Source organism: Pithys albifrons, chromosome 10 (genome assembly GCF_047495875.1).
Source record: "Pithys albifrons albifrons isolate INPA30051 chromosome 10, PitAlb_v1, whole genome shotgun sequence".
Lineage (NCBI taxonomy): Eukaryota > Metazoa > Chordata > Aves > Passeriformes > Thamnophilidae > Pithys > Pithys albifrons.
Window position 1 is genome coordinate 23,709,739 of NC_092467.1, and position 27,837 is coordinate 23,737,575.

Here is a 27,837-nt window from a genome sequence, read left to right on the forward strand (position 1 = left end):
CCAGAATGCCAGTCTTTTCTCTCATTATTCAAGATCTATGCCAACCCTGACTAAACACCAGGCAGGGCAAGGCTGCAGGGGCCAGGCATCAAGCAAGGGTTTAACACAGGAACTCCCCGGTAAATGCTGGTTCTGTTGCCAGTGTCTGTGTGCAGTCTCCCCACCTGCAAACTGGAACAATGCTATTTAGCTACACCGCAGGACACAGGATTTGTGGGCTGAATTTGTAACTGCATGCAAGTACTGCACCAAGTTTCTCTATAGCTAAGCAACTTCGTTATAAAGTTATACTGAATCAGTGCAAGTGGGCAAACAGTAGCACAGTGTTGGCCTAGCTGCTCCATCACACACACAAAAAACCTCACAAAAAAGCAGTCAGACAACAAGATGTACTGAGATGCCACTCTGAGTTAGCTTTCAATGTAGAATATACTAACAATAACAGAACATCATGCTGGACAAGAGGGAGGTCCCACAATGAAATCCTCTGAAATACAGACCACCTAAGTGATTTGCAACAGAATAGTCCCATAGATTAATATTATAATCACAGCTTCAAAGGTCAAACAGGCAAGTTTGGGCACATGCATAAACAAAGCTCTGATTTCTGTAAACCAGACTCAAGAAGAGAATAGCCACGCTAAACCAGACTGATAAGAGCACTCTATTGTAACAAGCCACTAAAGATAATGCTAATTTTCATTGACTAGTCTTTAAACCAGTTTATCTTCAGGTAAAAGCAAAGGAGCCAAATAATTTAACAGATAACAGCAAAATCCGTCACCATTTCAAATGATCATCTGGTTACTAATATCGAAAGCCACACTCCCTCCTTATGGCTCTGATCTCCCACTGCATCAGCTTATCTTTACAATATATGAAAAATGAGCCCATCACAAGGAGAGGCCGATGCAGAGAGAATCGAATAACAAACAATGCATGAGCTGACGCACCTAGACTTCTTGCTCCAGGGGAGATAATACAGAAGGCTTTTAATTAGATCATCAAAGCAAGCGAGAAGGTACTAGGAGGGGCTGGCTGCAGATGGTTAAGTGTTAATGAATGCCGGATTGGGTAGTTTATCAAAAGAAAAAGACTGGATCTGTATCCGAGAGGGTCACCCTTGAGATGAAAGTTGTAACAGCCATTGTTGGAGCTCCTTAATGAGCAAGGAATGTCAAATGTGTACTCGCTAAGAATCATACCAATTACTAAATGAACTTTGGTGCAAACTAGCAAATGTAATCAAGCACAAGTCATTAAAATACATGGTAAAGCTCCCATTGGTGCTGCCACTATAGTGTCTGTTATTGTCTGTGCTCCCATGCAAGGGAGGGAGCTGCTCCCAGTTGTAAACATTGTGTGTTATGTTAAGTGATGGCAGATTTTAGTCCTAATGATGAGGCATGGAGGGCTCCCTGGCAGAAAGTCGACAATGAAAGGCCTAGGAGAGATCTGTGGAAAAGTCAAGGAAGATCAGCAATTAAAAGAGCAATTTCAAAGAATGCAATTTAATGTGTACAATTAGCTTTTATTAGCACATAATTCCACAAAATCCTGACTCGGGATGAGAGTGCATAAAGGTCTGCAACAGTCCTTAGAAAGGTCTGTGCCCATAATTCCTGACACGCCATTGTGAAATAATAAGCAGTACTAACAGGATTGATGCATGCTTCATACATGGCATTGCTTTGAAAGTGGAGCCTGGGAGCTTTTCTTTCCCTGATAACCTCCCTCAGGATTTCCTCCCTCAGGAAAATCAACCACCGATAGAGCAAACTTCCCTTGTTTAAAGGCAAAAAGTTGGACAATTGATTCAACTCTAAACTAATTAAGAGAGATTACCACCAAGAGCTGGAGGTTCCAACCAGCCCTGCACTCCCACTGACAGTGTGATAATGCCAGGCTGGGGTCAAAATCATAAATCTGAAGGGAGCACACATAATGCTTAAAGCCAAAAAGCCTCTCTAGTAAGCATGGGATATTGCCACATTAACCTCACCACCTCACAAATAAACTAGCTGAGAAAGAGAAATCCCATGGCCTCTTTCCCTTTAACTTCATACAGCTGTTGACAGAAAATATGAAGGTCTTTAAATAAGCTCAAGGACCTGAGATGGTCTGTACTCTAACACTAATCCAAGCAATGACACAATAAAAATCCAATCATACCTGGTATTAGCCTGGCTCCTAAGCTGATACCTGAATTATATCCACCATGTGGTCACAGGGTATTAGTTCATCTTCCTCCTCATCCTTCCAAAGTAAATAAATAACAGCATGCTAAGTACAAAATATGTATTCCACACTTGTTTCTTTTCTAATTAATGGCATGTAGCTCACAGAGGCCCTGTAGCCAAACAGTCCACTGCATTCTTCCTATACCCCACACTATGAACTGTATTCTTGCACTAAGCAGCAGTGCCGTCCAGTTCAAACACACGGTGCTGACCCCTGCCTGTCTGCACGAACATGGTGCTCTTGTGTTGATACAAAGCCAGTGTACAGATCAACACCAAGAGAAGTCTCACAGCAAAAGCTGCCAGACCACCTTTAATGTCTCAAGCATTCCTGCTTTTAAAAGAAAAAAAATAATCCCTAAATCGCATTGCTCATTTACGGGACAGCTCTTGGCTGTAAACTCACTAATAATGAAAGACCACTGTTACATTGGCTCTTCAAAAATCCCAGACACCTTATGACCTTAATTTTTTTTTTCAGAGTGCTTTTGGCCAAAAAAATCCCAGAGCACTTAGCCAAATGAATGTCCCCACTGTATCCTTTGCCCACCGGTGAAATGCTGCCACCTCTGGGCTGAACCGCCGTGGTGGTGGCGGTGCTGGCCAGGACCCCTGGGCAGGCTGGGACCCCCTCACACCCTGGGCTGGCCAGCACCCCTCACCTGACCCTGCAGAGGAGCAGAGGGGAATCAGAGGATGCTGCTTCTTGGGTGGAACAACTGGTTCAGTGCTGGCTGTGAGGAATACCTTAGTGATGGGAGAGGAAAGGGGCACCCCAAGGGTTCAAGACAGCACAGAACTATGAAGCATCTCACAACATGTGCCAAGGGCTGGGTGAACCTGACCTCTGTTTCCCAGTTCAGAGGCACCCCCTCACTGCTTCCCTTCCTCCAGTTTTGTAACAACTTTATCCACCACCCATCCTATCCACCCTCACAGCTGCTGCAGCTAAAGAGACACTGCAGCACGAATGGGAAGTACTTTCCAAACGAAAATGTTTTATTGATCTAGTGACCTGAGTTGCTTGAAAGCCTTCCGAATAATAAATATTTTTCACTTAAAACCTTCACCACGTGCCATTTTTCTTTGTTGTATTATGTTATTAATATACCCAGGAGACCATTATACAAACTATGAACTTACTTCTGACAAAAACATGTTGAAAACTTTTTGGTAAAGGAACAAACTTGCACTGAAAGCCAAAGATTAAATCATTTTCCCTAGTATAAAGAGTGTAGGTTAGCAATCAGAACTCAGGATTAATATTTGCTCAAGGTCAGTAATGGTTTACAGTAAGTCAGTGTGACCTCCCTGTAGAAAGACTTGTTTTCTTGGCATGAATGCCATGCTTTAACATCTCTCTTGACTTCAATGCTGAACAGCAAGGGTGCCAATGGCTGTGCAGCCAGCTCATCCCAGGAACTTATAAATATGTTTTTCTTCATCCTGCTTCACCTTCCCATATAAGAAGGAGAACAACAGTAATTCCTTGCCCACGCCAAGTCCGAGGAGTGCTCCCTGGAGGGTGCACAGCCACATTGCTGGATGCACGTGCATCCCCCCCCAGAACACACCAGACACAGCTGCTGGGGAAAGATTTTTCCTAAACTTGGTTCTAAGGGGTCTTCCCTACCATAGTGAGTGCTAACAGCTGTAGGAAATAACACAGGGGCTGGGCTGCCCACAACGCTGCTGCCCCTTTTCTCTTTCCCTGTCATTGCAAAAACAGAGTTCATGGAACGATTTTATAGCAGACACTTTTATACTGGATTCAAGTCTGCTAAAGTACCTTGATTGCTCTGTAGAAACTGGGAAAGCAAAAGAGAGAGACCAAAATGATAATAAGCCTGGAGTTTGGTGCGAACAGAAGAGAATACACTGTGAAGGAGGGCGGGGACTGCCAGAGACATTATTAATAGGTTTTACCCTTGAGCTCTGGCAGCTACTTGTTCTATACACAGAGGAAAAGGATTAATCAAGCCTTGCACGTAAAGGTTCTTTCTATGGTCTGCCAAAATATTTAAAGCATTATATACAAAGTGTAAGCCTTATTATTATACACATTCAATGTAATCATCTTATGCTACAGTTAAGGCCAGGATGACAATAAAGTAGATTATTGTGCACTATCACCAATTCAATTCCAACACAACAGGACATGGCTTAGTCACTTAGTTCAGATCTGGCATTTGAGCTTATTTTTCTTATGCCGGGCTAAACTGTGATTTAAGAGATTTAATCAAGCTTTGGGAAATGCTTTCTTTGCTGAAGAAGGAGAAAGAACTAGAAGTCTGCACCTGGCAACCCTAATCATTTCCAATTTTCAGCTCATTTTGCTTCCTACTTCATGGAAATTCACCTTAGTAAATAATTGTTCCCTAAAATCACCAGGGCTGAAAGGATGACAACACATCAGAGGAACAAGTTTTAAGAAAACAAGTGAAGCTGGAGGATTATACAGAGGCTACTGAAGAACAGCAGCTCCTGCTGATCCCTCCTACACCAGTTCCCAAAGGGCTACGCAATAGACATATGATATATTTTCTTAAATCAAGTAATTACAGTAAATGCATGGGAAACAGTGAAACTGAATACCAGGTCAAAGCTGCAGGTCACTAGCAATATATAGCTTAAACACAGAAAGGCTGACACAATTTCTTCCTGTCACTGGCCTACACTCAAAGGCAAACAAAACAGTGCTCAGCAGCTTCAGCCTTGCTTGGTAAAGCTCCCAAGACCCTTTGCACCTTCCAAGTGAGGTGGGTCTTAGAATCTTTGATCTGCAAAATTTGGGAATTTAAGGTAATGGCACACCTTTGGACTAGTAAAACACACAGGTAAAAAATAAATTCTCCCTCCCCCAGCCTTACATTGCAAGTAAATACAGAAGGAAAAAAAATCTCAAAGCTGAAATAACCTGAAGTGTTTCCCTTTCACTTCACAGGGCCCAGGAGAACAAGCTGAACCTGTCACACGTACACTTGGGTTTCCCATTGTGAGTAGCCATCCAGATACCTCATGAGAATCACCTACTTCTGCACCACCAGTTTATTACAATTAAAAATTCCTCTTTTAACCTGTCACTGTGCATAGGCCACAGCTGCTCACTCACTTCCTTTGCTAGAATCTTTGCCTGACAAGAAAATGGGCTCTTTCTGACGGAAGGTGCCTGTTTGTGAGTCCTTCTTTAGAAGATATTTGCATTCAAACCAGTTAAGTTTCACAGGACTGAAGGACAACCTGAAAGAGCCCAACAGAGTCAGAGGGAAGAACATGAGACAAGAAAGAGCACTGCATGTTGTTTGTCAGACAAAGCAGCACTTGGCTCCCACCAACATTCAGGAGTCTAGAAAGCAAGAAGACATTAGCTTTGAATCCAAACATGGTAAAAACTCAAGTGTAAAGGTTTAAATTACCAGAATCTACCCATATTCAGTCCATGTAAATCCAGCCCTTCTGCAGCAAATCTGGCAATGCCCATTTCCATCATGTATTGTAAGCAAATTACACTTCACTCCTGCTTGAGGGTCTGTAGCTTCCTCAGATGATACTTTAATCTGTGTTTTCTTTTGATTTCCCCTGGCACCTACTGCTCTTGCCTCACTTTTGATTCACAATAAGCTTTTACTACTCTATCTATTCACACCTCAACTCCACTGCAATCTGGACACTTTAGCACTTGACACAATAATCATGGTTGACAACATCCAACAACTGAAAGTGTCATGTATTTAATTAGATGATGAGAACAGTTTTATCTCAGGCAGAAATTAAAGTGGGCACAGAACTTGGCTGTGATGCTACTGCAGAGGGAGCCTGGCTGTGACTGGCAGGACACAGGCTGCTCCACATCTCAGCAATGCTGCGTGGGTACATAGAAGAAAAATATGTTTTAGGGGAAATTATGCTAAGGAATCAGCAGTCAGACTTCATGAATCTTGCTTCCCTACAGAAAAACAGAGGGGTTTCCCGACCTGATTATACTGAAGTCACAGCTCTGCCTGTGTACTCAGATACATCCTCAGAGACATGTTAGTCTGGATTTAGAATAACATCAACCTTGAGCCGTGAGATTTCAGGTCAGTGAGAGCCATCAGAGCCTGGGACATCACCAGCTTAGAGTACATCCAGTTCTGCAGGGAGAAAAACCTCCAAGTGACAGGAACATCACCCAAGAAATACAGATTTATTTAACATTCTTTTCTAATTTAAAGGAACTTATACTATTTATCAACTAATATTTTGTCAGTACCAAATAGGATGCTCATTAAAAAAAGTCTTAAAATTAGCAAATGTAACTTTTCTTGCACAGTGACAGCAAAATTAAAACCCAAAGGAGATCTGAAGTCAGACTGAAGCCCCTTGCAGACATCTCTCATCTTTTCAGCCCAAAAGAACTTTATGGTTAATTCTTTTAATAGCTAACTGACATTTTACAAAACACCATTAGAAATACCATGCAATGATAAATGTAAGTATCAGGGGAAAAAAAAAGGAAAAAAGACTAGACACAGAAAACTACCACAAGACAACCTTAATATCCACCCAAAGTCCAAATCTGCATTTTTTAAACAAGTAATTACAGTGGTTACAACCACACTCGATTAGCTTCTGGTTAGACCAGATTACTCATGTTTTAAAATTTCCAGATTTGTTAATAGCTATAAAAGAAGTTGCTGCTTCATATTACTGTAAGAAACTGAGCTTATACCTAAAGTGCTTTCAGAAAGATGTTAAAGTTGGAGCACTACAGCATTAAGCCCAGATGAACAAAAACCTACACTGCACTAAGGACAGGGCTGGATTTCTGAAAATCTTTCTCATCTTTTACCTATTATTAGGACTTGAATAGCAGCCTAAGGTTGGGCCTTACTTCATACAGTAGGTGGGAGCTGCCATGACAATAAGTAGAACTAAAAACCCAACCCAAACCAAAACCTCAAACCAACAAAAATCTAAATCACATTCCTGAAGAAAAGCTGCCTGGGCAACTAAGACAACATTGTTTATCTGTGTATTTTCTGAATTTAAATATTAATTTTGAAAATATTTAGCTGCAAAGTCCAGTTTTTGGCCAAAATTAGTATCTATTTTATTACTATGATAAGAAGACACCAGCACATTACTTATCTGGAGACTGTGTAGCTTCAGCAATGAATTAAAGAGGAGAAATGTCATTAGTCTAGACTTCAGTGGTCCTCAATAGCAAAAGCAGTAGCAGAGAAACATGTCCTGTACAGATCACAAACTTGTATTGAAAAGAGAGAAGACAGCAATGAACCCTCTGTTGCTTATGCTGTGTGTTAAACCTCACAGCCCAGAAGCAACAAAGTGGCCATGGCAAGTACCAGAGTTCAGATGTTCCATCATTTACTCTTAGAAGAGCTCTTTGTACAAAGATCAGAGTGACAAGAAATCCAATCCTCATCCTCTGCAAGGCTACACTCATGGTAGAGGACAATTTCCTCATCTTGAACCATTTGGCCTAACAGATAGAAAAAGTAAATGGGTAGTTGATGGCCTGAAGATTATCATTTACAGTTTTACATCAACCTCAAATACTATTAAAACAAAACAACTTCTATTCCCTTCTTGCTTGGAAAAGACTGGGACCATTCTGTCTGTGGTTGTGGACTGTTTCAGTATTATCCAACTGCATAAACGAAACTAGTGACAAAATTAAGTTTTAAATGGCTTGAGGTTTATAGGAATTAAAGAAGGAAAAATTAAATTTGAAACTCGGCTTGTTTACTAGCACTAATTAAATATGCCAGATTTCTGGGCAAGCTTCCTAGCCTGTGGCTACTATGTTACTGGCTTGTAAAACAGTCAACAAGTGCACCAGTACAAAGCACAAATACAATAACAGAGATTTCGTGTACAGTCCTGCCCTTAGTTTATAAAGAAAAAAAATGTACTAGAACCAATCTGTAACTATAAAGACCTGTGCTAACCCTCTAAACTATATTAATAATATAAAAGAGGCCAAGTCTACAATGCTTGCTTTGCAGAGAGAGTAAAAAAAAAGTAAATGCGGAGAGAGGCAAAAAAAGCAATAAGCCCAACCAAAATGAACAGGAAGCCTTAAAAGACCAGTTTACTTCTAAAAATTCCACGCTTCTGGGCTCTGCTCTCAAAATAATTTGCTATTAAAAATAAAAGAGTTTTTGCACTGCAACAGAAAAGGTGGGCCTGACTATTCACACCACAGAAGCTGCACTCCTCACAAATAGATTTTATTATATTGGAATTCACTACAAAATAGGTTTATTCTAAAGAGTTGGAATTGCACATTTAATGGGAGCATGGGTCATATAGGTAAGTGTACAGTTCTTTATACTTTAAAGATAATATACTTTTTAAGGTAATATCTCTGCATTCTACTTTTTAAAGAAACCAGGACAATGAGCCCATAGTCTGTAAGGAAGCTACAAACCAACCAAGAAAGAACAAACTAAAGGCAACTTCAAAAAAAAGCAGCCTCTGGAGATAGAACTAAAAGCAATGGTTCCTGCTTTATCCCTGGTAGGAAGGGGAAATAAAAGGATGGACAGTAAGAGCCCCTGGACTAAACACTGTTCTTTGCACACGCTTCTTTCAGGAAAAGCTGCCCATTTACTCTCTGTGAGTGAAGTAGCCATTTCTACAAAAGCAGCAAGCAACTCAATGAAAAAACACTTGGGGACAATTTGCTGCCTTGTCAGGTTTAACATGAACAGCCTTTCACAGCAATTCAAATTAATGTGTGTTCCCATTGTACAGTAGTCTTGCTCAGCTTTAAGGAAACCAGGAATTATGCTTCAATAAAAATTCAGCCATGCCAAATATTCTGCTGTAAAAAGAGGCATAAACATCTCTCCAGCTTCCAGAATCACGTACATGAGGCAAAGGGAAATAATATAAAAATAACTATGTTTTTGTTTACATCTCAGATTTAGAAGAGCAATTCCAGAAACTAAATTGCCTCCACAGAGGCATTGATTTAATTAGCTTGCATAGCATACTTTATTTGTATTCAAACTTCTGACATACATTGATAAAAAAGAAAAAAAAAACATACAGTGGATACACATAAAATAATTGCCTAAATTGTTTCTATGCCAGATGCAGGTAAGAATTCTCAAACACACTTTCATGGGCTCTTCCCTATATGCAAATGATCCTTTTATAATATACACAAACTATGTATGTTTTCAATTAAAAACATGACTGGATCAATTGGATCACATATTTTTGCAAACTAGCCAAAAACCAAGCACAAACTGAAGCCATGAAGGAATTTCTGTAGGTACAAACCATACAACATTCTACTTCTGCCAACAAGAATAATCACCTCTCCTTTAGAAACAAAGCTAAAACTGACAGTATGAAATAGCTGCAGTAACAAACAGTACTCAGAAACCATAAAACTCCCCTAACTAGTCAAAATCTCTGTTTAGCAAATAAACACAAAATTATCAAGTAGCAGCAGAACACTGGCCTCTTACTAACTATTAATCTTGATTCCAGGTCTTACTATTCAAATGGATGACACCAGGAGTTCCTCAGAGATGTGAACACTGGATTCTCCTCAGGACACAAACAGTGGCAGGGAGGGTGACATTTTTGCTTAAGGTAACAAACAGGACTACTAAGAATGGGCTCTCATACACTTTTTTCCCCACTGTATTTTGATCCACATTAGTACAGACTTTGTCTGGTTGTCCTTCTTCATGTTAAGATTTAAAAGCCAAAACATCCCAGAATTTTGGGGAAAAAAAAATACAGCTTGGTTTGGCTTTCACCTCTTCACCACACAGCCACTTTTCAGCCACTGCCCAGTGATAAAAACATTCACCAGCTAAGTATCAGCATATCTAGAGTGTAGGAAACTCTGCATATTTCCAATGAGACATGAATTAACACTTATGGCCAGTTTTCTTACTGCCACTGGAGGAGCAGTGAAATCAGTAGTAGATATGTAGGCACATGGCAGGTAACAGACTGAAGCCTTCCAGAAGTCTTGAATGGAACCTCTGAGTCACTTCCATTGTGGACACAACAGGTTTTCATTTAGGAAAATTAAGTCAAAGCATAGAAAGAGTGTCAAAGTAAAACCAGTCATTAAATTATTGTGCTGCAGTTTGCAATGATCTTTCTGTCACCCATACCTTGGTATTAGACACCTTTCTCATACAGACAAGTTCATATCCTTGTACCCAGAGCCTTTAAGACAGTGACTCAATCAGTTACAACTTCAAAATAGAGAAATGACAGAACAGGTAAAGTGACAGGTGTCTTTCCAGCAGTTTATTCAACTGTGCTTCAGCTCCAGGATTTGACACTTCTGTTGTTCATGCCATTCTTGATTTCCAGGTTATACCTTCACTTGTGCAAAGAATGTGCTGGGGATGTGTGTGGGGAGCAGCACCTGACAAACAGCAGCCAGCCAGAAGTAGTAAAATCCCTTGGGAATGAGCAAAGTATGAGACACAAATATCAAGTGGACTTCACAAGATCACAAAGCCAAGTGGAGAAGTGAGATCTCCTTGTATGTTAATGACAAGGCATTATTAATGCAAATAGATGACAACATCCCAATTCACATTAAATTTTATCCTTTTCAGCACAAGATCACCTGCAGATCTAGAGAACTCTTCCTCTGGAAACACAAAGGTTGCTTATTTTAATGGTTCTCTACAACAAACAATCAGATTGACACTTTTATTTTCTTCCAAAGGCAAGAACAGATTACGAAAAGTAAGGTCAGACAACTTTTCTGCAAACCCTTTAAGTCAACAGTTGTTCAGCACATGAGAAGCCATTTTTTACCCCAGGTTATTCCCATCATGTAGGAAGGTCTGCAATCTATTTAACATCCCTAGTATCATACTCTCTTCTTTTCAGTTGACAAATATCAAAGACATACCAAAAAATGCTTGTCTGCTTTTTTGCACATTGCTTTGTTCATCTAATAATGTCAATCAGAAAACAAATAGAATCCTGCATTCTAAAGCTACACAACCACGGGCTACATCTAAAACGAACATGTGAAAGAGACATATTCCTTAAATATGAAATATATACTATTTTCTCAAAGGATAAGCTATAGAAAAATACACCAGCAAGCACTAATTTGTCTCACTCATCTATCCCCTCAATAGCCAGTGGGTACTTTTAACTACACTGACTTAACATAGAAATCTGAATTGTATAAATCAATGCTTCAATTAACATTTTGTTTAGGAAGAGTTACGGAAGAAAACCAGAATGTAATCATTTGCTAGCACAGTGGCTCCAGAGGTCTGGGAGTGTGTGCAAGAAGAATGGTGTTGAATGTGGGAAGGGTCCATTATTCTTTCAATAGCGTCTGGTGCTGCAAAGTATGTGCTTGCATACCTTCCTGCTGGAAAAGCTTAAGCCTTCAGTAGCTCCTTGGTCTGGGAAAATGGCAGGCACCCAAATGCTAACCCAGGGATCTACGAAGGAGATCTACCTGAAGAACAGTATTTTTCAAGAGCCTTAGAAGTGAAAAACGGCCATAAAAAGAAGTCTCATTCCCAAGGGATTTTACTCCGTCTGGCTGCTGTTTGTCAGGTGCTGCTCCCCACACACATCCCCAGCACATTCTAATGCAAGAATGGAGAGAGGGCCTCTCTGAAAATAATCACACTTGCTGAAAGGCCAGCCCTGCATAAATACCTCTCACAACAGTACAAACAGAAATCAGACTTCTCACCCGATACTTTAGTTGAAATTTATGGCACCACTGGCCGTGATTCTGTTATTACTATTCTACCTGGCTAAGGCTCAAAGTCACAGAAGTGGGAATTTCAGAGGTATTTTCAGAAATGATGTAGCCCATTTGAGGGAAAAAAAACTAAACAAAAAAATACACTTAGTTCTACAAATGCTATGCCAATGCATCAGTGAACACAGCTATATATTACTCATATATATGTACATGTATGAACACATGTACCATAGAGATGGGACAGAGAAGGTAAGGATACAAATGGCCTCTGAAATTATATTTAATGCTACCCCTTGGGAATAATAAAGCAAAGGGAGGAAAAACAAAGGGAATACTGAAAGACAGTCTTTTGCTCTTGCAAATATCACCAGCTGCTGAACAATTAACATGCAGAAAAACTACAAGCTGAGCTTAAACTTAAATTTCCCTGCTTTCTTACTGGTTTGCTTCCAACCCTCAGAGTTTAATTAAAGTCCATCAGCCAAACATTTCTGTCTGAAGGCCCTTAAATTATTCCCTTTTTAAATCTTCCTGTACTGACTGACCCAGATTTTTTAAACTCCTGAGCTTCCACTAACCTAAGTATGAATACACACTCACACATACATTTTTTAAAAAGTTAAAGAATTTCAAGATGACCAACCTAGGTAACACCAGTAAAAACAGCTGCTGTTGGCCAATCTGCAGGTATATGCAAGTTATACTTAGAATGAGTAACTGGGTAAGATACAGCATTTTGTATTGCCAGTTCACATTTTGCCAGTTCACATATCAAGATCTAATAGCCACCTACTCTTAACAAAATATATAATATTCAGTGACTGGGGAAGGAAGGTTCTAAAAAAATCTCAAAGAAAAGTGGTAAGAAGTTTTACGGCTTGTAAAAGGAATCTCTATCTAATCTCCTCTAGCTGGAAAAATGGTGCAATAAATTTGATGAAGAAAGGAAGGATTTAAAGGCAGAGAAAATTAGGATTTCTCAAAGCAGAAATGCAGAGAACATGCTGCCCTTAGGAACAGATCTCTGCTATTTACTCGATCTACTGGAAGAACTCCTGGGGAGCATGTCTTAGCAAGAGAAAGGAAAGTTTGCTATGCTCTTCATTTCCTGTGTAATTCCAGAAACTGCCAGCACAATGCTGTTTGGGGAGAACCACACTACAGCTATTCAGCAGGGAATTCAGCATTGTATTCTGAATGAATGGAAACATTCTGAAAGATATATATTTGCTGCAAATAAAGTAGAATACAAACCCAATAAGGATGTGAGCCCACATATACCTTCAACCAGCTAACTGTAAATTCTGACTTTTGCAATATTCTTAGCAGTGTGAATGATCACAGTAAATTACCCAGGTTAGAGTTCACAGTAGCCACAAAGTAAGTGTAATAAATCAGCAGTAAAAATATTACACAACTGCAGTTCAACTGACACCAAGTGTAGCTAATTTCAACAGAGAGGCTATCGCTTTTATGTATCCCTGCAAGTTACTGATTTGGGATCTCAGTGACCAGGATGAAGGAAAGGGTCTCCAAAACCTGGACTTCTTAGAATAAACTAAATGAATGGTTTTCTGAAAAAATCCCAAGAGTATTTCCCTCCTGCTTTCTGCAAAAATCTTCTGCCAAGCACGACAATTTAAAGGATTTAAAAAATGCATCAATAATGCAGAACAGTAAGGGAACCACAAACTTTGGCCGGGCTCATAAGCCAGGACCTCAGCCCCAAGCAGAATCATACCTTTTAACTGAACAGGAACAGTCACATGCCTCATTTCACCCTTACTTTGCTTTAAACTAGGCCGTTTCCTCCCCCCCATATTCCACACTGGCTGATAAATTCCCCAACGGCGGGTGTTAACTAACTCCGCATTCCAGTCTGCTCTGCGTCATGGAGTTCCACATCCCGCTGATGAGGAACACATGGTGGACATGTGGTAGGGGAGAGCCTGACAGTGCTCGCACAAGCAGGGATAACTCCTCTGACCTTTGGCTTTTTTTTCTATCTCTACCATCCCAACCACACAATGAGGACTCTGTGCCCCTCTGTCCCGTACTGGTCATTCTGGGATCACTGGGCACAAGCTGAAACCCTAAGATTTCATCAGGCAGTTACACAGAATTATGGCTGAAAAGCAAACAACTGATCGTTCTGTGCCTGTGCCCTAATCAAACTTTTCAGATGAAATTTTAGATCATACAGGTTACATCTGTATCAACTGGGGTAAATACGTCACAAAACCCACCTCGTGATGGCTTTGTTTCCCTATCAACTCTTTGAAATAAGCTAACACTGCCTTACCAGAAGGTACACAGTGGCAACTGTATTCAAGTATTAAGACACCTTTCTAAAATGAACACATCATTTGTTATCTTTTCAAGACCTAAGCCTGGCTTAGAGTAACAATGAACTTCAACTTTGGAGTTGTCCAGCCTGGTGACTCATCCAGAGCATTTACCAAGTCACATGGACTCAGGGGTGTCCAAGCAATACAGTCATCTCTTCCTCATTTGAAACCTCTGAAAAGGAAAACCAAATCACAGGCTAAGTGCTGGTCTGAGACCGCAGCAGACAGACAGACAGACAAATGACTAATGATAATCCGTGCAATGTACATTTACTGACAATTAGAAACCAAATGCTGAGCCTCTCGCTCTCTGCTTTTAGCCTTGTGTGTGCTGTAACGCTGGCAAGAATCTTGCAGCAAAATGAAAGCCATTGCCAATAAGTTTTTCTATAGCTGGATTGAATAGGAGTTCCTGCTAATATTCCAGATTCTAAGATTCACGAGATTTCATGACCTCTTACCTGTACAAGCTGTCAAGATGCAGCATGACCCTTCTTTTATAAACAGAACCTGGATATGCTGTACATTCCTTTCAACCCTCCCACCAATGAATGAATAAAATAACACAGCAGCAGCAAAACACAATAAAATCCTTTGGAAGCAACAGCATTAAAATCAGTAATAGCACTATGTTCTTTAAAATATAAAGTCAACGTCTAACTAAGTGCTTTTATAGTATGTTCATATTTATTGTACAAGTGTAACATATAAAAGCACTAAATTAAGAAGTTTTCTTTATATTTGGCTATATTAATTTTAAAAACAGTAAATCATTTAAAAAATACTCCATTTCTGAAGTTGAACACTACACTCATCCTCAGCACATTTACAGAAAAAGCAGAGCAAGTTGAGCAAAGTTTAAATGCATAATAAAAAGGGCAAACCTTCTAAGAAAATTAATGCCTTTTATTTACAGCAGCTACTCTTAGTGAACCCAGAAAGTTCTAAACAAAATCTACATGGGCATCCTGAGAACACCTACTCCCAACTCATGGCTCAAATAACAACAGTATCTTTTTCTGAAATGTTCAGCAAAATCCTCTTTTCTAAAGAAATATGATTAAAACTACACCAACATTTTTAAAGTGTGGTTATAGTCTGAGAAGTCAGTATGTAAAAGTCACACCCTCTTATTCAATAGACTTAGTTCCCCTGTTTTGATTCAGTCAGATCCGCTTGCTTTACTGGCTAAAATAACTTTTTACAACTTTCTAAATTCCTATTAGTACTGTGAAACCAATTCAGTTCTGGGAAGGGGAACCAGATTCTTTTCTGGCTTATGCATCTGCAAAAGGATTATTAACTAAATCAACACACACAATTTCTGGTTTTGTGAGGGAGGAGCCAAAAAGGACTTCACTTATTTTCTAAATGAGAGCCAGAAAATTTTATTTTTAATTATGAAAAGAGCAGACCTGGACTAACTGCAAGAGCCTATCTGGACTAAGAGAAAAGACATGAAGATCTATCTACACATGGCTCTGTAAAAGTCGCATTTTAGAGAAAATAGCCCCCTTTATCAGCACAGCTGGATCTGGAAGAAGACATCTGCCCATGATACAGCTTAAGATGCTTTACACAGTGGAGCATCTGCCTGTACCAGTGTCATTCCAAGCCTTTCTCATGAAAATAGATTTTAAAAGAAAAAAAAGAACCCCCATAGGAGTGGCAGAGTATTTCAGAGATGCCAATTTCCCAACGACAGTTCTAGATAACAGAAACACTAAGGAAGTTGCATGTATTTATATATGATCTACCTATTTAATACAAATTATCAGTAGGGAAAAAAAGACAATATCCCAAGGCAACAGAGAGGAAATCAAGTGTATCAAAGCTATTTCTGAACTCCCATTACCTACCCACTTGGCAACGCTGACTTTTGGAATTATACTACATCATTCATTTTTTCTCTCATAATACAAAGGGAAAAGAAAAAAACTCCCCCATCCTACCCCTCTCTTTATAGTAAAATATCTTAAAAACAGATCTGCATTGTTACTTCAAGGTTACCAATGTTAGTACTGTATATATTTATAGTGAGGTATTCCTTTCTGTCTGAAGCACATGAGGTAATAAGTAGCTGGGACTGTCACGGTGATTTATTAACATATTCTCTGGGAGAAGCCCTGCACCTGCGTCTGGGCAGACAGAACACCCACGAAGGCTGAACTCACCCTTACACAGCCCACAAGATCTTAAAAGGAAATGCTCCAAATTTAGACCTGCTCCAACAGGTGTCTTTTACTGTCTCACTTTGCATGACCATAAATATCAGAGGTGGAGCAAAAAGCTCCCTGTCCATTGTAACCATGCTTTGAAAACAAATACCTTTGCCCCCTCCCAAAGCAGAGGCAGCAGCTATGGAATTCTCATCATTTCCTCACTCCTTCATCCTGTCAAGACCCAAGTCAGAGAGATGTCACTGGCAAAACCAGGCTCCAGGGATGAGCACATAACTTTATTTTTTTCTCTTCAAAGGGCCCTAAGCTGGCTCTGAAACTTCCCCAAACTGTATTTCTTTCATTCTAGTATCTCATCTTGCAGCTATTTGCCAAAGTGAATGACATGCACAGGCTGTTCATGCCTTTTTATAAGCTCTCATTACCCAAACAGGGAAACATTTCCTTGAAAACGCTTTCCCCAGCAGCATTAGCCTCTCTAGGCACCACCAATAAATTTGTCTCTTGGCCCATCCCGATGCACACCAAAACGTGCCTGGATGGATGTATTTGATATTGTTTTCCATTTGTTTACTGAGGGAGGATGCTACCTGTGGGACTTGTCATCAGGGTGATTAACAGCTCAGGGAAAAGAAAAGATAATTTTAACAGCTGAATGGAAAGCTTTGCCAGATTTGCTCTGGCAAGCAAAGGAGCAAAGTCCAGACTCTTTTCTGTGGTGTAACAAGGAGAGGCAATCCCAAACCCCAAATGGCTATCCACGATTTACAAAACCACAACACAAATCAAAACAACAAATCTGGAAAAGAAATCCTAACCAAACTGAGAAAGAGAATAACAGGTTATACCATGAGCTTAGAAATCTCATTAAAATATTTCATTCTGTAACACTTTCATTATTACAAAATGCCTGAGTCAAGAGCAAATAAATATTTTAATACTCAACAGGTACTCAGGAGAATGTGTGTTTTCCCTTGTCCCTCCCCACCAGCTGCTCTTTTATGGCAGGAAAGTGAAGAGCGTGAAATCCAATGATAGGAAGAAGGCAAAGGTCAGGAAAAAGGTTTTTCTTCAAGGATTTAAATTAGCGTTCTACAGCTTTGGATGTTTTGTCAACACAACTTCCCTCCTGTGAGGAAGGGAAGCCAAAGGGCCTTTGAACCATTTCTGTATGGGATCTAGATTTTTACCAGTAACAGAACTCCTAGCTTTAAAGAAAAGTTCATCTTCCCTCTTCCCATTCCTTTCACCACTCCCTCCCTGTCCCTCCTTCCACTCCCCTCCTTAAAGAGAGAAAAAAGAAAATAGAAAAAGGATCTGAAGAACAAAACAAGCGCTGGAGGAGTTCTAGAGTTCATGTAACAAGACCACTATAACCCTTCAAAGGGACCATTAAAAGCAAAACAAACAAAAGCAACAGCCTCAAGATGTCTATTGTATTTTACAGAGGAATGAATGAGTGTACTGGAAACTCTCCCACCATCTTGCCACAAAGTCTGCTATTTCATCAAAACAAAGTCCAGAGATCAAGAAACAGCCAACATGGCAGCTGAAAGTCAGTCACTTTAAGTGATCCATGAAGAAAACGAGATTGGGCTTGCTTTTTTTTTTTCTCTTTTTTTTGTTCTCCTTGCTTTACTATCATGTATTAAAAAAAGACTTCAAAGACTGTTTTAAGCATTGCTTTTGTTTCTCACATGAGAATGTCAGGGTTGAGCAGGTCTAGACAGCACAGTGGTTAAAACATCATTAGCTGCCAACACTTTTGTCTTCTTGGAGCTCCCACAGTTGTTGCTACCCTGGATTTGCCTCAATTGAAAATATTTGACAATTTCCATATACTATTTTGCTTCCCTCAGAGCTTCTCCAAATGGCAACCGTAAAACAGAGAGCACACCAGCATCCAAAGTAGGCAGTTTAATATGTCAGAGGCTCACCCAGGTGGATACTGGCCCAATACTTCTGCCTGCTGCTTCAAAGCATATTTTTTGGTTTTTACTTCCTTTTAGCACTTAGATCTTTCCTCTTTGCTCTTCTAGACTATTCTATCATCTTTGGGCTTTACTTGGAGGGTCGCTAATGCTTTAATTAGCTTTCATAGCTGTGGAAATGTAAGAAAGACAGGGAGACACATATGTTTTTATCCCATCTGTATATCACTGACCCCATTTACCAAATCCCAAACTGTTATGCCCAAGAATATCTGCTGTAGACAATGTAATTGAACAGGTGCTCCTGAGGCCAAAGTTTAGTCTGCAGGATAAAGCCTGATTAATTTAGCTATAGGAATGAGAACTCTCTGGTTAGATGAACCTGTAAAATCAGGGGTCAACTAAGATCACACATGTTACAGCAATTTTTAAGTCATTATACCACAGCCACCCACCAGGGCCAGGAGAAAGCCACAAAGACAGCTTGTCACTAACAGTACATAAAATATTCCTCCCTAGCCCAAAATAGATCTATTAGTCTTCATTTGCAAAAAACCCCACAGAATATAACAATGATGAATTTCCTATTCTGTGCAGATCAGTTGCTGTGTATGTACAGACAGTTTGCCTGCCACCTGGTCTGTGTTATGTCCAAGGAAAACCCAGGAAAGACCCAGTGCAAACATGCAGTTAACAGGGCCCACTCTTGATCACCTTCTTTCTAGGGCAATCCTTAAACTTGGGCAGAAGACAGATCTTGTTTCCATGGGCACAGAGCATCTCCCTCACATCTGGTAGCAGGATGTTCAAGGAAAGATTACACTGAGCTGTGGCCTACAGCACACACCAGAGGCATTTTCACAGCCGAGATTTATCGGAGAGCAGATCCCAGATGTCCATATCCTTGACTTAAAAGGTCCACATGGATGAATTCCCAGCTCTCAAATGGCTGTCCCACAGGTGTCTCATCTCACAGAGGTGAAAGTCTGTCAGTCAGTCTGTGACAGACTACAAAGGTTGTTGGCCTCTCAAGGAGTCAGCAGAGGTTTCCACACAAAACATCAGACAATGTGTGTCTGAAAAAACTTAAATCACTGTACAGAAGAGCATAAAGAACAAGTCACCTTTCCTTCTCCTACTAATGGATATGAATTACACTGTGCAAGAAGCTCAGCTGGTCTGGCATATTTAATAAATTCACCCAAGTCCCTGGTGCAGTTTGATGGAGGATGTAACACAGATTCTCTAATGAAACTTTTGGGGCCTGGAAAGACAGCTGAGGTTTTGTGTGTTTTACACAGAAAAGGGTCACAAAATTGTGAGTGCCTCTCATGGATACTCTTCAAACCCATCTGCAATTCAACCAATGAGACCAACATTTCATTTATGGACAAAGGCCTAACCCTTCAGAATGTCTGAATCTATCTGCACTATGGCATATGGCCTTCATTTCAAGAAGAGTTACCTTTATGTGCATTCCTTTTCTTTTGTTGGAATTTTTCACAGTAAAGGTGTAAGACAAGCCTATCAATTGGTTGTAATGATGTAACAAATAATAAAATACTGCGTCCTGAATACTGCAAAAGCTGCTTTTCCTGTTCTCTTCTCATCCTACTATGTCTTTAACCACCACTTCTAGCACACAAATATTTTACCCCACTCCAAGTTCAGTTTCTATTACAAGGACTCAAGAGCTTACTTCTGAAGGATGGATCTTTTAATGACAAGTTCTTCATCCAAGTCAGCTTCATTAGCCATGAAGAGCAATCTTTTTCCTGTGTCATCCACTCCAATGAAGTCACGCTGCTCCACTGAAGTAGAAAATTAAACATAATCATTATATAACCCTGCTTTAATGCAGGCTGTAAAGACAAATGGGATCACCAACCACCCCGCAAATATTAAGTAGGTTTCAGGCTACCGCAGCAAATCAACAAATGTAATAAATATTGTGGATAACTTTTTCAACTTTGTTTCAGTCAGGGTAGCCAATATACATCAAGACATTCAAAACACTGGCCCTGCAAGCTTTTTGCATCCTTTTTATGAAGATGCCAACTACAGGTCCTTACATGCAACACTCTCTTGAGCTGTGCTTTCCTTGTCTTTTTTTTCTTAATAAAAAACCTGCTACCTGAATTTACACAACAACAAACGCAAGGCAAGCAGCAAGTTCTTCAAAATCCAACTGCTTCTTCCTTATCATAAGCCAGTCCACAGTGGAATTAGGTGGTCTGGAGAGGATTATGATTTCAGTTAAGATACAAATATTTGGCAACTCATCTATTTTAGATAAATACTAATAGCAGTTACAAACCTAAATCACAAACAGACACAAAGGTATAGATTCTAAGACTTCTACCACAGATGTTTCTTGGTGAGTTAACCAGGTTTAAGTATCTATTTATAAACTGCCAACCAAGAGAATACCTAACAGTCACATATATTATTGTGGCAATCCCCATCTCCTGCAATCAGTGACAGAGCAGCAACAGGGACTTTGGCCTACTGAAATGTAAAGCATTTGTTTTTGAACAGCTTTCCACAACATCTGGATACAGTGGTGGCAGCTTATTCTAATTTTCACTTTGTAGTATGAACCATCACTCTGGTGACAACCATATATTGATCTGCACAGAACCACAGGCTGTACAAGAAAGCCAAGGTACAGTTCTAACAAAAATCTCTTTTCTCCCACTAAATACTATTATTTTGGGCCAAACTGGGAAATACTTGATCTTCCTAACTTTTAAGTTTTTAACCACATTGGAGCAACAGCATGCCACAGAAGCAGCCAATTCTCTAAGATCTTTTTCAGCTAAACTATTTTTAACCTTACTTTTCCCAGTTCAGCCCCATCCCTTGTTTTATTTGTTCTTTCAGAGTTACCACAGTAATAACCACTATCAAAATACAGTCAGGCCTATGCAGCTGTTGAAAGCTCTCCTGTGGCAGTGTTTGATCCAAGTGATCAAGCACAGCCTCTTCAGAAAATCCCCCAACCCACCCTTCTCAGAAGTTAATCATACAGCAAAGAAGTACAAAAATAGGCCTGAACATGTAACACTATCATAAATTAAATACAATTACAATAAAGCTCCATTGCTGTAAATAAGAAATAAATAAGTCTCAAAAGCAGTGCCAATTCTGACGCTATGGAGGGCAATGATGTTTGAGAGTAGGGGATAATGAGCCCTCCTCTCTACCACCTCAGTGGGGTCTCCTGACAGGTTGGAAATACAACAGTGACCCATTTTCTTACATCAAGGTACCAACACTTCTCTCAAAGTTCAGGTCCTGCCTATCTGCCTTCTGGTTGTTCCTACAGTAACATAACACATTACACTGCCAGAGCAAAACTCAGTGCAACAGGAAAAAGGGAAAAAGAACTTGCTGAGAACAGGACTGGTTACATGACTGACACCAAACCGGTTTCTCTTGCCGGTGTGGATAGATAAGGAACAAGCAGTGAAACCAGGAGAACACGCTGTAGTTTTTTTGTAGTGGATGCCAGGTCAAGTTTTCCTCAGTACACTGACAATAACTAGCAATACTTTCTTAATTTAAAAAAGGCAAAACTTACTATTAAACCCAATTATCCAGAGATACAAGAATGCTGTTTCAAATCCCACTAGCATTACTTAGTGAGGAAAAAATAAATGGAAAAATGAATGCATAACTACTTTACAAAACCCCTTCAAGGAAAGTAGGAGAAAAATGTTAGAGCTGCAGTGACAATAACTTAGAAAAATGATTTCAAATACAGAATTGGAATGCAGGATGTGTTTTGCCTTCCCATGATAGATAAATAAGGATTTGACACTGATATTGCAATTTATTAAATACTTTAGAAATTAGATCCCCATCATTTTTAAGGGCTTTAGTGATCAAAAAAAATTCATGACATCACAAGAGAATGTTGAGCAATTCAGTGATGAGAAGAAATAAATCTCAGATTTTCTAAAATGCCTTTTAATCAAACATAATTAATGGACATTTGAGAAAAAGACACCTTTGTTAAAGATTCAGTATCCCCACCCTTTCAATTAAAGGGAGAGAATTCACACGATGCAGTTTTCAAGACCACCAAGAGGTCTTCTGGCAAACACAGGGAATACCAGTGATGACATGCCTGCTGCCTTCAAGACAAGAAAAATAAGCAGGAAAGAGTCACCATCCCTATTTTTTCTGCCTTTCTTTATACACAGAAAGGTTCAGACACTATTTTCCAATCAAACTCTTGCAGACCATCTTTAAGCATATGGCTCCATTCTGGGTGTCTGAATTCCTGACACTCTCTGTTTATTTGGGTTACTATCATTCACTAGCACTTTGGTGTTGTGTTTTTTATTGCCATGCCTCTTATTGCTCAATTAAAAGAGCCAATGAGATGATTACTATCAATATATGATCCCCCAAATATAAAAGGCACTGAACTTGACCCTGTAATTTGCAGCTGAGTCAAACATTTCAGGAAATCATCAGTACAAATTTATACCACTTAACACTGTAATTAATGTTACTTTAAGAACTGGTCCTTATATCACAGTTCTTGAATGTTCAATAATATCCATTTCCTAACACAAACACTTCAATAGTACAGTGCAAGAACATAGAAACATATATGTGTCACAATTTGGAGGAAGAGATAGTTGTGCCACATACTACAAAAAACTGCCCATCATATTCCACATCACTATCTTGCCTTCAGTTGCTTATAAGCTTCACCAAGTTTTAACTGTCTGGGATAAAATTTCCAATGCCAGGTGCCTGCCCTAGAAGAATCATCTGAAAAACTTCAGTGAAAACCATTCAGGTGCTTCTAAGGCTGAAGAAAAAACAAGTGTTTAGTGTAAGCTGAAATCGTTTGGTGGCCCTTCCCCTGAAAAGCTCTTACTAGTCTTTGAAAAACTGCAGGTTCACATTCTCTATCCTTCTCTGGATTTCTACTTTTGCTGCAAAAGTTTCTGTGTACTTTATTCTTCAGAATAGGTTGTTCCAATTCCTCAGCTCCTAGGACTGCTCAAACAGCAGGTGCTATCTAAAGATTTCTGTGGTACAACCAAAGCACAGAAGCCACAAGGCTCCGCAGCCACACTCCAACATGCTCCGGGGGCAGCAGCTTCATCGGTTGTGTTTTTGCAATCTGTTTTTCACAAGGAAATAAAACTCATAAGCTCACAAGGGTGAGGGGAAAGAAAACATAAACCAAGGATTTTGCAGAACAGGCTGGAAGGGAGAGAAAGCAGTCCCTGAAAACTAATGGGACTGTCTGTGAAAGGACATCAGACCACAGAGACAGGAATCAGAAGTAAACAGGTAACTATAGGCAGATAAATGAAGCAGATCAAGAGTCAGAAGCAGAAGGGGGAACAGAACTGGTAGTGAAAAGAGTAATTTATGACAAAGTGAAGCTGGGCTCTTGATAAGGATCCTTGAAGGAGGAAACTAAGCAAAGAGAACAACAATGGAGGCTGGCAAGAAACCAGCATGGGAAAAGAGAGGGATGAGCAGGGTTGGTGTGGACAGCAATAGGGTGTATTCAGTCAAGTAGTAACCAAAGGCAGGAGGGTCTAGTGTTCTCTAAAATGTACTACCCCTCCTCCAGAACCTGGAGAAGAACTTCAAATTCTTGTTTTGGCACTCCCGTTTTCAGTTAATGACTGACAAAGGTCTGGTAGGGTTCATGTCTCATCTGAGACAGTTCACAGAAAACACATCACTAGTGCTATCCATGGCAGCTTGAGTAGTTTTGGATAGGAAACCTTAGCATCAAACCCCACAGTAAAACACCATGGGTGGTAAAACACTTGCACATAATTGGAATTTGATTATTTTCAAATTTGGTCTTTTACAGATTCAAGATACCATACACGAATTTTAAAAAGTCACGTACAGAGTTATGCTACAAAGTCAAGGACACAGACATAAAAAATAAGCAAAATAAGAATGCATGTACAATGAGATGCGTTTATATTTGCAGAGTCTTCAGATGAACTTGCTTATCCCCACACACCTCCTTGTCCCCACCATGTGTGCTCAGAGCTGATGTGCCAGGCAGCTCTGTGATGTTTAACCACAGACCCATCACTTTACAACTCCTGAATGCTCAAATTTGTAGCTGTTGCAGTGCTGTTGACAATGTTTTATGTGCCACCTAGATTGCCTTTTCAAAAATATGGGGTCTAGAGCTGTTTGAGAGTCCAAGTACTAAATGCTTTCAGCCCTACTAACCTTACACTTTGCTCCAGAAAAGCCTTTTCATGCAGAGTCTAAGCAGCTGTCTTTTAAAACACGTTTCCTCCACTTTCAGACACACACGTAGTCCAACTGTTGGCTTGCATTTCACTCCTCTCTCAGTTTGAAGCTATGCTTTCTTATTCGTACTCCTGTAATGCCTCTGAGCTTTAATCACAGACCAGGACCCACTAGGCTGGCAATAATCAAGGCTCAGCAATTTAACAGATATCATTAAAAGAAAATGAGAGGTTTAGTGTGGGAACAACTGCATGGTATTTAGTACTTTCAGCATGTAAATAGCCCTGCTCTGCCTTACAGCAGTGTTGTGAGAATAGATACATTAAAGATTACAAGGCACTAACGAAGATATTATGGTAAGAGGGACAAGATAAGCATCTAATCAAGTCCTTGAAATCAGTGGGAGATTTGCCTAGCAAGAGGCTCCTGGATGTGGTCTCAGGAGAGTAATTCCATATATACCATGAGAGGGGGAATTTCTAGAAGCATTTGTTACCCATCTAGTGCTGGTCCCTACAGTGAATGGTAAAATTCCCAGCTGATGCTTAATGCTCTTGAAAAACCTAATGGTTTTAATGTTCATATGTAACAAAAATTCAGGGTTTCATCCAAAACTCACTGAAATCACCTGGAGCTTTCCCCTTAACTCTTGTGAGCTTTGGATCAGAGCCTGCAAGATTACACGAGTCTAATACTTAATTCTGAGCTGGAAAAAACGAAGCCACACCCTCGCCAAGGAATCCAAGGAAAACTAGGGTATCTTTCTTTTTTATTTCTGTTGCTCTTGGATTGATAACTAAACATATCATACATGCAAGTGGTTTCTTTGTAATTGACTAATAAATATGTATTCCTGTTATTCCTACCTACATACCTGGCTTTTTCTTCCCCTTCTGTCCTGGTACCACTTCTGTTGGTTCATGAGTTTTCTTCATCAACATGGAGAGTGTAGCGTCGTGTGTCCGAAAGAGATCCACAACTTTATATAAATCAACATCTGTGATCAGATCGCAGCTCAACACCAAGACATCAGTCTGCCAAAGAAGAAAAAAACCCAAACTCTTCAGAGATACAAATTACCACATATGGAGTAGCATTTGAGGACCAAACAACAAATACACACAGTAACTTTTTTCTTCTTTTTTTTTTTTACCTACAAAACCCGCAGGGTCTGCCATAGCCTGCCAAAAATAGCTCCTGGCTTTTACCACTGCACTTTTCTTGAGTGATGCTGTTACTGTTGTTCAGTTAATGCTTACCCATCTCTGGGCCATAAAGAAATTGTGACCATTTGAACTGTCCTCACCTGCTCCTATGGACACAGAAGCCATGGCTTTCAAGGCTGACACGAAATTCTGCAGTGTTTTCAACAGCTACTTTTATTTATATAATGATGTAGAAAAGAAATCTTTCTGAAGAAAGCTTTTTTAGCTGACTGTGCATCTGGCTACAAACCACTGGAAAAGATATTTAAACTATGTTATTTTATTGAGGGACAAAAAAAGCAAAGACTATCTAGGACGTGATTTACTCAGTAATTGCACTGCGATGGTGGGCTCAGTTAAGAAATACATTTCCTAAAACCAGCAACACCCCACATTAAAAGAAAAAAAAGAGGAAGTTAGGTCCTATTTAATAAAAGGCTTGTATTTAATTTTGATCTCAAAGGATTCCAAAGCCCCTTACAAAGTCTTTAAGAGAACTGCTTATACATATACAGAAACACTGCCACATATTGAGAAAGATGCAGCAGCTTCATTAATGGTGCTCACTATCAATATAATCTGGCTAAAATCCATTACTTAGAAACAATTTTCTGTATTTCACGTGGGTTGTGAAATATACTGCCAAAACCCTACTAGTTCAGCAATTACTTTCATTTAAACTAATCCTAACGTAATATTTGTGCAGCATGGCCTACACAAAAGTAGCAAGTTTCCACTTTTTGTTAATCATCAACCTTCCAAACTGGTCTCAACAAGATGGGGTTTCTTTCGTGTCAGTTCACCATTTTCACTTTCTGTGCTACTATTTACCATGAGAAGGCTCCCTGCAAAGTGTGACACAGCTCCTCAGTTTTCTCTCTTAAAAAAACAGTATTTAATAAGAAGGGCACTAGAAAATACTTAGTAAAACCTGCACAGAAGATCAGAAATTCTACTTACATTTTTGAGCACTATCTTGGTTTAAAATAAACTATTTCAGGATTGGTCTCTCACTACAAAAATGTTTATTATAGAAAAGCTTGGTTTACAGACTTTATCTAATACTAAGATTCCACACTGTAGTTGAGAGTAGCAGAGGTCTGGAATCCACATTATTTGACAGGTTCTCCTATAAATGCTGGGCAGTTTCATGTGTTTACCAATAAGGCACTGGAATCCATCATGTCACAAACTTTTGGAGCTGGATTTGGCACGCTGTGCAAAAGGTCAAGCCCTTCAATTTTCACGTGATTTCTCTCTACTTTACCAAGAAACACCTGGCTGCTTTACAGGAAGGAACAATACACAGGCTGAGAATGTTACACATTCAAAAACTGACTTGCATCACTCCTTTTAACATATTTTCAAAGTGTGTATTTTATATTAGAGATTTGCACGGGAAAAGTGCTTTAATTAGCACTTCTAAAACAACCAACATGCACACATTGAAAAAAACCAACAACCTAATCCACTAAAGCAAGTTGCCCAGCACTCTGGAGCAGCTCTGCTCCGACATTCCAGGGTGTACAAAGAAAATAAGACAAAAATTCAGTGTGGTATGGAAGTAAATCTCCTGCTTCACAGCTATAAACTGCGAAGAAACACTTACTAAATATCCTGGAAATTCCTGCAAAATTTTCAGATATTCTGTTTTTAAAGGAGCACAAATGAGTTACAATATTTGTAGAAAAGGCCAAAAGGTATTCAAGACCCATATAAATAGACCAGTACTTTTCACACTCACTTTGTAGAAGGAAGAGATTGTCAGCTTCAAATCAAAATGAATTCACTCCAATGGTGAGAATAAGAAGTAATACAATGAGCCAGACACCCCAACAGTTGTAAGGAACAAGTACCTCAACTTCTTAAACAAACCTTGTAATTATTTCACATTTTATTGAATGCTTTAATCTGTCACCAATGCAAAAACCCAACAAGCATT

At 39.6% G+C, this 27,837-nt stretch overlaps 1 protein-coding gene across 1 annotated transcript in view; it reads right to left on the minus strand.

The window, feature by feature from the left end:
- EIF2B3 (eukaryotic translation initiation factor 2B subunit gamma) overlaps positions 1-27,837 on the minus strand; it is a 96,093-nt gene that overhangs the window by 52,026 nt on the left and 16,230 nt on the right. The window contains exons 3-4 of the mRNA XM_071564919.1: positions 25,565-25,724; positions 20,132-20,243 (exon numbers count right to left, since the gene is read on the minus strand). Coding sequence (XP_071421020.1) covers positions 20,132-20,243; positions 25,565-25,724 — 272 coding nt within the window. The remainder of the gene's footprint in view (positions 1-20,131; positions 20,244-25,564; positions 25,725-27,837) is intronic.